The 10,419-nt window shown below is 42.9% G+C and overlaps 2 protein-coding genes across 3 annotated transcripts; one reads left to right on the top strand and one right to left on the bottom strand.

Annotated features, from left to right (window-relative positions):
* Window positions 1–2,802: 2,802 nt before the first annotated feature.
* On the top strand, window positions 2,803–3,386 carry LOC127759908 (uncharacterized). Its single transcript, XM_052284124.1, has one exon. The coding sequence runs from the start codon at window positions 2,823–2,825 to the stop codon at window positions 3,165–3,167; it is 345 nt and encodes a 114-aa protein (XP_052140084.1). The 5' UTR covers window positions 2,803–2,822; the 3' UTR covers window positions 3,168–3,386.
* Window positions 3,387–4,955: 1,569 nt separating this feature from the next.
* LOC127783166 (mitogen-activated protein kinase kinase 1) lies at window positions 4,956–10,184 on the bottom strand. Of its 2 annotated transcripts, none has more exons than XM_052310408.1 (8): window positions 9,824–10,184; window positions 9,236–9,323; window positions 8,749–8,886; window positions 8,037–8,261; window positions 7,723–7,905; window positions 7,384–7,604; window positions 5,398–5,443; window positions 4,956–5,299 (listed from the first exon to the last, which is right to left on the bottom strand). In XM_052310408.1, exons 1-8 carry the CDS (start codon window positions 9,895–9,897, stop codon window positions 5,207–5,209), a joined length of 1,068 nt encoding a protein of 355 aa, XP_052166368.1. In that variant the 5' UTR covers window positions 9,898–10,184; the 3' UTR covers window positions 4,956–5,206. The 2 variants fall into 2 exon arrangements, with proteins under 2 accessions (XP_052166368.1, XP_052166376.1); XM_052310416.1 differs by having other exon boundaries at window positions 8,749–8,883.
* Window positions 10,185–10,419: the final 235 nt, after the last annotated feature.

Genomic DNA, 10,419 nt, shown 5'->3' with positions numbered 1-10,419 from the left:
CGGCGGCAGCGACTACGGTGGCTACGGCGCGGGGCGGCGGCGACGACGACGCCCGGCGCAACTCCCCTCCCGCCCGGCGCGGCGACGCCGGAGGAGGGCGGTAGCGGCGAGCCGCCGCCCGTGATATTTTTTTGTTTATTTGAATGGATTTTCGCAGGCGGGCTGTTGCCCCGACGATTTTCGCAGTCGTTGAGCTACTGGCGGTCCAACTCTCCGCCTGCAAAAATCTATTTTGGCCGTCTGGGAAAATATTTTTTCTAATAGTCGTTTCTGAGATATTTAACCATTTGCCACATTTAGATGTGGCAATTAACTTTTTGTCACTGGACCCACATATAATAGACACATGTAGACCCACATGTTATTGAGATAGGGGTGGCAAATACACCCTCCGTCCTATAAAAAACCAACTTCTAGGGATGAATCTGGACAAATGCTTGTCCAATTTCATCCCTAAAAGTTGTCTTTTTTTTTTACAGAGGGAGTAGTTATTTGCCAAATCTAAAAGTGGTAAATAGTTAAAAGCCCCGTGGTTTCCAGCGGCTGGTGGAGCAACCTTTCTCACGTGTGGTTGTTGCTCTGATGCGGTCTCGTGCACCATGTGAGCGGAGATTATATGAGCGGAGATTGTCCCACCTCTAGCTTTCAAGGGGGCACCATTAGAAATTGGAGGTCCAGACCTCGCCTATTTTAGGGCCCTCTCCGGAGCTCCCATGGCAAGCAAAGACGTGAAGCAGAAGCTTGTGCTGGAGCAGTTTGTTTGCCACAGACGCCGGTCCATCTAGTTTGCCTTCATCTTCTGCCTCGCCAAAACGATGCGTGCTAGTGGCAGATTTAGAATCAAGTAAGGTCTTGTTTAGTTCCCCTAAAATTTTTCCTAAAAACATCACATCAAATCTTTGGACACATACATGAAACATTAGATGTAGATAAATGAAAAAACTAATTACACAATTAGAGAGGAAATCGCGAGACGAATCTTTTGAGTCTAATTAGTCCATGATTAGCTATAAGTGCTACAGTAACCCACATATGCTAATGACGGGTTAATTAGGCTCAAAAGATTCGTCTTGCGGTTTCCAGGCGAGTTATGAAATTAGTTTTTTCATTCGTGTCCGAAAACTCCTTCCGACATCCAGTCAAACGTCCGATGTGACACCTAAAAATGTTCTTTTCCTCAACTAAACACACTCTAAGGGTTCGTGCTAGTCATTGCAATCTGATGGCATCTCTGGCGCCACTGCAGAGGATGATGTAAAGGTAGTACGTAGCACATGCACTCACCGCCAACAGTTTGCCAGCTTTTCCACCACCTCACTCCGGCAAACGGTTGCTCATTCGCTCAATTGGGAGGCCTTCTTCACTTCAAGCAACTAATGCTGTGTTTAATTTCTGAAAAAAAGTTAAAAGTTTAAGGAAAGTTGGAAGTTTGGAAAAAAGTTAAAAGTTTATATGTGTATGTAAGTTTTAGATGTGATGTGATGGAAAGTTGAAAGTTTAGGGTAGTCGAGGGTGAACTAAACATGGCCTAAGGTATAACATGCATTAGTTGTATCAGTTTTTCTACACCAATTTTTTTTTTGCTCGACTTGGGTTGTTAGAAAAAAATGCAAAGGAGGGAGAGTAGTAAGCTACAGGTGTTGGAAGCTTCATGGAAGCAAACGAGAGCTTGTTGTTCTCGTTCCTGCTATCATTGCCCGGCGAGCAAAGTGGCCGGATTTGAAAGAGAAGCACTGGAAGGATAACTCGAGGGCAATTTGCAAACCAGGGGTACTCACCGTCATTTTGGAAGTTTCCTCTCTCCTAAACAGCCAAAAACATTTAAATAGTAGCAAATATTCACTTTTTACCGATGCATTCCACAAAAGATTCGCTACTGCGGTGTTCTACAGCTAGAACGTCACGGTGTTTTATAGCAAAATTTGCCAAAAAAAATTATCATAATTTTAAAAGTTTAAAAGTTTAGGGGTTGATTCGGTCCAAATTTAAACTTGAGAGAAAGTTATAAAAGGAAGATTTTTTCCCTTGTTACTTAGAAATTTAATTAGAAGATTCATTTTAAGAACGGGTTAATTTTCAGGATCAGGCTTGACAAGTCTAGCATTTCCCATGCCGGGTCCCAAAACCTTAATTCATCCCAGCGCACACATTCAGGCATTTGTTTATTTGGCAAAAAAAAATTTTGCCCTCTGCATGTCACGTTGGATATACGGACACACATTTGAATTATTAAACGTAGTCTAATAACAAAATAAATTATAGATTTCGTCAGAAAACTGCGAGACGAATTTATTAAGCCTAATTAATTCGTCATTAGCAAATATTTGTTGTAGCACCACATTGTTAAATTATGACGTAATTAGGCTTAAAAGATTCGTCTCGTGATTTCCTGGTGAACTGTGTAATTAATTTTTTATTTACATTTAATATTCTATATATGTGTCAAATATTCGATGTGGTAGCGCGAAAAATTTCGTTGAAGAACTAAACAGGTCCGTCCTCAGTCTTACAACGGTCAACCACTCAACCCAAGCTCCAATGGTGCGACCTCAACCCAAAGCTCTCGACGGTTGAGGAACAACGTGGTTGTCGCTCATTTTCCTCCCGTACGTTCCAGCTAGCTCAGGTCAAAGCTGTCAAACCTACTATAAATAATTTTCGTTGATTAGCCTTGGCGGCCAAGTAGACGATCACAACGAACGAGACCGTGGCTGCCAAGCAACCTCAACCTCCCGGCCGGCACGGGCGCAGACTATAAATGCGCCGCTGGCCGCGCCTGCACCTACACCAAACCTACAGCAAACTGAGCGAGGAGCAGAGCCATGCGTCGCGAGGGGAGGCAGCGCGGGTGGGTGTGCGCGTACGACCGCGCCCTGGTCGACCCCGAGGGGAAGCGCCGCGTGGTGGGCGCGGTGGCGGCGCCGGCGACGGTGGCCAACGGCGGGTTCATCAGGGCGCCGCGGAAGCCAACCAACCACTCCAAGTTCACCGGCGGCCGCGCCTTCAGGGAGCTCGCCAGCGGCAAGGGCGCCTGCAGCGGCGGGCCAGCAGCGTCGACGACGGGTGGTAAAGGGAGGCACAAGTTCAAGCACGACGAGATCAAGGCGTACTACCTCGAACTCGAAGCCGGCGCTGATGATGCTGTCGATGAGCTAGGATCGCTATGAGTGACATGGATTCGTGGAGGCAGATGGCATGCATCACCGGAACGGCGGCACGGCGGCACGCAGCTGCCACCGTCGATAGGAGAATTGCAGCGGCGGCGCTAATTGACATGGCAGTTTCCTGTTTTGGTGTGTGTGTGTGAGTGTGAGTGAAACTGTGTTGTGAATGTGGATCTTTTTAGTTTGGTGTTTCGTTGAATAATTGAACTTTCTCGGCACAAATGAGTTTGAATTCAGGTCCCTATCACATCGGATGTTTACCCTATCACATCGGATGTTTAGACACTAATTAGAAGTATTAAATGTAGACTAATCATAAAACCCATTCCATAATCCTAAACTAATTCACGAGACGAATATATTGAGCCTAATTAATTCATGATTAGCATATGTGATGCTACATTAAACATGTGTTAATTGTAGATTAATTAGGCTTAAAAATTTGTCTCCTGAATTAACTCTCATTTATGCAATTAGTTTTATTATTAGTCTACGTTTAATACTTCTAATTAGTATTCAACATCCGATGTGACATAGACTAAAATTTAGTCACTGGATCCAAACACCACCTAAATGTTTGTATGTGCATTTCGTACTCCAAAATGTTGTTCATTCAAAAAAAATACTCCATGTTTCTTATTATAAGTCATTTTTTTAAAATTTGACTAAATTTATAAAGCGACTAATATTAATATGAAATGGAGGCAGTAATAGACATTTTGGCTTCAAGACGATTGCCATGAGCCACATGAAAATAAAACAGAATTGCTAAACACATTCGAGTGAACATCGAGGGCAAAATCTTGCAAATTTCTTACCTTAAGATTTGCTTTGCGATTCATGATGTGATGAGCTTCTCCCTTTGTACGTCTTCGTGACCCTGAAGAACTCCAATGACAGCGACAGCTACGACCCCAAACCAGATAGGCTTTAGGGTTGGGGGTGGGTTAGAAGGGAGCGGAGGAAGATGGGGTTTTCCTAGGTTTAGTGGGAAGGTTGTGGGCAGCGAAGGACCGATGGTGGGTGGTAGACATAAGTGGGTGGTGCTGAAGCGTCGGGAGCGATGGGGATGGATAGGGGTGTTTGGCTGCCATTGGAGGTGGGGACAAGGGAAATGAGAAGGCTTAGGAAGCAGGGGAGCCCTCACAGATGGTTCAATGAAAATTTGAGTCTATCACCCCCACCCCCCCCCCCCCCCCCAAAAAAAAAAAAACCTGAAATGATTCACCCGGTTTTGTGTGTTGTAGCAGGGGGCAAATGCCATCCCCCCCCCCCCACCCCCCCCCCCCCCCCCCCCCCCCCCTTCCTATTCGACCGAAACATGGCAACGGTTTTCAGCTTGATGCATTTTGTTCCAAGGTAAATGCTTTTTGAGTCTTTCTGATTGCTAAACAGAAGACGCCCGAGAGGTTCAACATGGAGACCTTCAGTTCCTTTTGTTCTCATTGAATAAAGGGTAAATTGAAACCATGCCATTATAATTTTGCAAAGTTTGAATAAATTGAACTTTGCTGCCTCTTGTGCAAATGGCATCGCTTGTAATTGTACTCCAGATGTTTTTTTGATCTCAAAGTAATGTTGAAATTTCAATCATGCCAGTTCAAAGGGAAATCTACTGGTGTTTTAACATTTCGTCTTTTTTTTTCTTTTGGAAAGCGCCAAAGTGTTTTTTATTCCTGCTGCATTAAAACACGTCGTGTTCTTCAAACAGCACGTAATATTTCGGTACTGAATCCAAAAGTAGAGCCGACAATAAGCAAGACCACGGATCAAAAGGACATTGGGGACCAATTACTCGCAGCAAGAACTACCATAAGACACCATGCAATACGAAGGTGAAATCATGATTCCCTCTATTGTCATGCTCGCAAGTCACAGGACCATAAAAAGAGGCAACAAAAGGGCCTTAGGTAAAGAAAAATTATACCGATACATTACTGCAACTCCTCCCGAATTTTCAACATCATACACACTTCATCGCATGCAGGGAACATGTGCCGCTACCAAGAGACCGACAAAACCTCATTCCTCCCAATGACAAGTTACTCGGATATATTCATTGGAGGTTCAAGGCTCTCGACAAGAATGCGCAGGTCTAAATCCTTATCCTCAAACTTCTTGATGAAAGGATGATTCTGCAAGAATATATATGACAGTTCAGAACAAGATGGTCGGAAGATGTTATTACAGTTAAGTTCGCTACAAAAATTATTAAATAGAAGGCAATGCTGACCAAGAGTTCTGAAGCAGACATCCGCTCCACAGGATCCTTTTGTATGCTGCAAAGCAATGTAACAATAAATAAGATTAGACTATGATAAGCTGATGAAATGAATCTTTAATGATAAGTTGGAAGAAACTGTTATTTACCCTCAAGCCATGCTTGTATCCTTATAGATTAGTCATGAAATCAGATATAGGAGCACACAAGACACTGTTATTTGCATGCATAATTTGACTTAAGCAAAGAAGTTCAAAAGTACTTCTGTAAACAACAATCTGACAGCAACGCAAATTGATACTAGTCATGATGTGGGACACTGGGCCAGGGTGGGTATACTACTGTTTAGTCCGTAACTATCTCACAGCAAAGGTTTTATTAATCTGGAAAACACCTAGATATTTTGCTGCCCTTTAAATAACTTGATTTGCAATCACCCTAGAAACTAATTGATAAAATGCCACCAATTAGATGTGCTTGATCTAGAATATTGCTATTTTGTACCTAATTGCATCTACCTTTTTTTTTTACACAATCCCCACCACAAGTTCTCATTTTGCCCTTCTTACTCCATCATCTGACCTCAAGTTTCCACCCCTCTTCAATTCAGAGATGCCAGCAATAGCCTAAACTGCCTTCCACACCCATAGCGCCACATACCCCCACCATCTACTTTTGTCTGGATTTGCTGCAGCTAGGGCTCCAGCTCCCCAGCACCATGGCCTCTTCCATCGACTCATTGGAGAGCTCCTCTGACCTAACCAAGTGCATCAAGCTCACCTGGCTTATCTCCTGTGATTTCATCACACTGATGACTACTTTTGTCTGGATTTGATTCCTTTGTGGTAAGAACGAGCAATATTACTTGGTGCAAGATTCTTTCTTGGGTTTTAGTCATTCAGATCCATTATAATCTTTAATTGCTTGGTGCAAAATTCTTGCTCATGCTTCTGTTCTAGATACAGAAAGCTTGCCAAGTTCTACAAGTTGGAGCTCCAGATCAGCATTTTGTCAATAAGTACCACTAACGTTTGAGGGTGACCATGGACACTGAAAGATTTGCTGACTTCTGACCTCCAGCTTTCTCCCTTATCTCCATCAAATCAGTTATTCCACTTGTTCTTTTGAAGCATAGCATTGAACAAGAGCAAAATAGGAAAGGAGATGCAATTAAGTTCAAAGAGGCAATTGGTAAACCAACACCATCTAAAGGGTGGCAAGAAATCAATTAGGTTCCAGAGTGTGGCAAATACTAGACTCACCATCTAAAGAGTGGTACATGATCAATTAGGTGAGGCAGCAGCTGTGACAGTAGCCCCTGGACACCTCAGTGCTCAAGCAATGATGAAGTTAAGACCTTAATAGACTACATGCATCTCGTTTAGGACTAATACAATTTTTAATATGGCCATGTAGGTATCACGTTAAAATGCTAAGAACTATGGTCTACAAAAGTAAACCAAAGGTTGCTTGCTCAAACCCACTGCTACATGTTTTGCCCACTGAGCCATTGGCTGCAAAGTTACACTTTAAGCCTCTTGGTATGCAAAGTGATCTGACAAAATTGCAGGGAGTTACAACTTTCCAGTGGATAACATTGCAGGATCGACTGCAATATAAAAGGTTGTAGAAAATTTTAAAAAAAAAGGATTGTGGATTTCACTAATTGTGTCCATCAACTTCTTCATGATCACAAATGCTAACAATAAAGCTAAGCATATTCAAAGGTTAACAAAAGGAACACTTTGGTACAGAAAATACATCAACTTCCTGGAAGAGGGAATTGCTACACATATATACAAGTTACAAATAGCATTCTCAATAATTCCAAACATTTCCTTTGCAGTTCCAGTTTTTTTTTTTTGGACTCACACACAAAAGACTAACAAGACTTTGAAATATAGAGCAAAACAGCCAAAGTAGTATGCAGGGGAATACTCAGGAAAGCAGTAATAAAAGCTAATTTCATGTGTAATTTCAGAGAGATGATTATCATACCAGGAGGAGATAAATGCACAAAATTCTGGAGAGAACTGGTCCGCTGGTGCAGAGGGTGGTGGCTGGTCAACAATTGCTTCTAATAATTCGTAGAAGCTTAACCAACCTTCCCCTTCTGAAGGTATATAGGGGAACCGACCAATGGCACACTCGAGTATTACTAAGCCCAAACTCCATATGTCACTCTTGTAGTCATAGGAGCTTCCACTAATACGCTCAGGCTGAACTAGGAAGAAAGGTAGAAACTATGAGAACAAATTTATGAATTCCAGATCAGATCACTGTCTTGAACATAGACTAAGGGGTACATAAATAAAGCAGGTCATTATTTCAACATACCGCCATATAGTTGTAGGTTCCAACAAACGTATCCCGCTGACCCATTGAACTTGCTAGCACCGCACTTACCCCAAAATCGGTAATCTTTACTTCACCTTTACGGTTAACTAACAAGTTAGATGGCTTTATATCCCTGTGAATCACATGCCTTTCATGATGAAGATACAGTAGACCCTCCAAAACCTGGGTTGTCAAAATATTATGCAATGTTTTTTTACGTTAGAATACTTTTTCAACTGGATAGATGCGACAAAATTCCAAGCTTATTCCGAAAACAGGGAAAGTTAGAAATAAAAGGCTAAGTTTATGCTAACCTGTTTGCAAAGTACTGCCAGGTATGGCTCCAGAATTGTTTTGACTTGTTTAATGATATCTGCAAGAGATCCACGGTCCATGTATTCTAGAACAAGATATATTACACCATTATGGTAGAAAGATTGGTGGCAAAGGACTATATGTGGGTTCTGTGTTGCTTGATTTATTTTGAGCTCTTGTACTATTTGTTTGCGAACTGCCTCTTGAATGTTCATTTGAATGCCCTGTGGACAGAATTGCAATGCTAGTTAATTAAATGCCACAGCAGTATGAATACCAGGGACAATGCACAGAATTCTTGATTGATCTGAACATCATAACATGATGTTCTTCATTAGCATCAATATTAATTGAAAATCAGAGTTCAATGTAGATATTGCATGCAACACGTAAGCTGACGACAGATGCTTCTGCTACACCATTTATGTAGAATGCCCCACCTAATTTCAACAGGGAACATACTAATAGGTGCCAACACTACCAAATTGATTAAAAAATCAATCAAATGCTATGATGCAGAATAATCTGATTATGATAAACATGTTCAAAATGGAACTGAGAGATTGACTTCCAGCTTTCCATGATTACAAACATAAAGATAGAGAAACAGTTCAACTGAAGGACTCGCAGCCCGATGCAGCCACAAGATATACATTTTCCATTTAAGAGTTAGTGTGGAACACTAGATGGATTTTGTGTAATGGAAATTACCTTCAAGGCATATAATGTCCCCACCCACTTGTGCCGAACTAGTTGGACGATACCACCACTCCCCTTACCAATGACTTGAATCATCTCAAGGTCATCCATTGACAACTGAACATCTTCCACCTTCAGGTTTGTTGACTGCTGGAGGACATAAAGATGAAACAGAAATTGAGAAATGTGAACAATGTTATATCCATGGATAAACTCTGAAATGTTTACACAATGATTCCTTAGCACTGTTGCAGCACATAATACATTGCGAGAATGCATGAGTGGCATGGATCCCATGCATTGCAAGTGAGTATTGCATTCAATCAGCCAAATGAAAATCAACAGAAGCATGATAAGGTTTGACTGAACTAGTCAACCTGTACATGTGCTTCTACACTAACCTACATGTCACCATAAGGAGTACAATAAAGCAGTTTACATGAACCCAGTAGGGAGATATGAACAAACAAAAAAAGTAGCCATGGCACCAGGAACTCACAGGTTCATCTGCAGTTTCCTCGGATATAAGCTGCAAACCTCTTTGATTAAGCCGCAGTTCACCATCCTTGAATGTACCACTCGCGGTCCTAAAGGAGCACCAGCGATCAGTGACAGCTATTAAATTTTACCACGAACTCCCGAAACATAAATCAACGATTAGGCTGATGGATAAACAAAATAACAAACGATCTGGAACCACGAATAGCATTTCAGCCACTCTAAGTGAGGATTGAAGAGTCAGTTCAGCAACTCAGATCATAGATATTTCAAGCAAAAGATCAGTTAGACAGTATAAGTAGACCTACGCTTCTGTAAATCTTATCTCCATCTCAGTTCATAACTAACCCCAAAATCACAATAAGACACTATGCAAGACAATTCGATCTGAACTCCAAAATCGTCAACAAATAACTAAAAAAAAAACACAGAAGCCCTTCTATACCAGAGGCAAAACCTCGAAAGTTCATGACACCCGATCGCTCCAAAGGAGAACACACAAAGGAAAACGAAATCAAGTGACAGTAAAAAAAAAAGAAAAAAAAGAGCACGTTTCAGGCCCAGGGAACCGAGGGAGGGGGGACCCTACAGGAACTTGTCGACGGGCGTCTCCTGCGCAGGCACGGAGAGCTTGAGCTCCTTGTGCGGCTTCTTCCCCCTCATGGCCTCCCCCTCCTCCTCCTCTCCGGTTAGGGTTTATCCGCCGGTAAGAGACGGGGGACCTAAGCGCGAGCGAGAGGCCTATCCCGGCACGGATCTGCCCCGCGGCGGCTCGAGTAATCAGCCGGGAGTGGCGGGACGCGGCGGGAGGGAGGGAGGAAGCAGCCCGCGGCGGCGAGGGAGGGAGGAAGGAGAGGTGAAGTGGCGTCGGAAGAAGCGAAGGAAGGAAGGAGAGCGTGAGGGGAAGGGAGTGGGATGGGAAGAGAGAGAGAGATGCTGACGATGGGGAGGGGGGTTGCTCGGTGGGAACGCACGAGTTGGAAAAATCAAAAAACTTGCGGGGCCCGCCTACGTATGCGGCTGATTCTGGGACACGGTCATCTCGTCTTCGCAGGCAATGACCTTGGGCACTTACCGTTATTCCCTTCATTCTCGATTCTTGACCTTGACATTCCCATTCTTTCAACTACAAAGATATATGGTGTGTTTCGCGAAAAGAGAAATTTATAGGTGTCACATTAAACG

This window comes from Oryza glaberrima, chromosome 1 (assembly GCF_000147395.1).
Source record: "Oryza glaberrima chromosome 1, OglaRS2, whole genome shotgun sequence".
Classification (NCBI taxonomy): domain Eukaryota; kingdom Viridiplantae; phylum Streptophyta; class Magnoliopsida; order Poales; family Poaceae; genus Oryza; species Oryza glaberrima.
This window is presented reverse-complemented; position numbering and strand designations above follow the sequence as displayed.

Bases quoted from the DNA above. Each gene is read 5' to 3' on its own strand.
- LOC127759908 (XM_052284124.1), top strand. From the start codon at position 2,823: ATGCGTCGCGAGGGGAGGCAGCGCGGGTGGGTGTGCGCGTACGACCGC.
- LOC127783166 (XM_052310408.1), bottom strand. From the start codon at position 9,897: ATGAGGGGGAAGAAGCCGCACAAGGAGCTCAAGCTCTCCGTGCCTGCG. The intron at 7,906-8,036 runs GTTAGCATAAAC...TTGACAACCCAG, and splicing joins TGGCAGTACTTTGCAAACAG to GTTTTGGAGGGTCTACTGTA. The intron at 7,605-7,722 runs GTATGTTGAAAT...TTCCTAGTTCAG, and splicing joins GAACCTACAACTATATGGCG to CCTGAGCGTATTAGTGGAAG.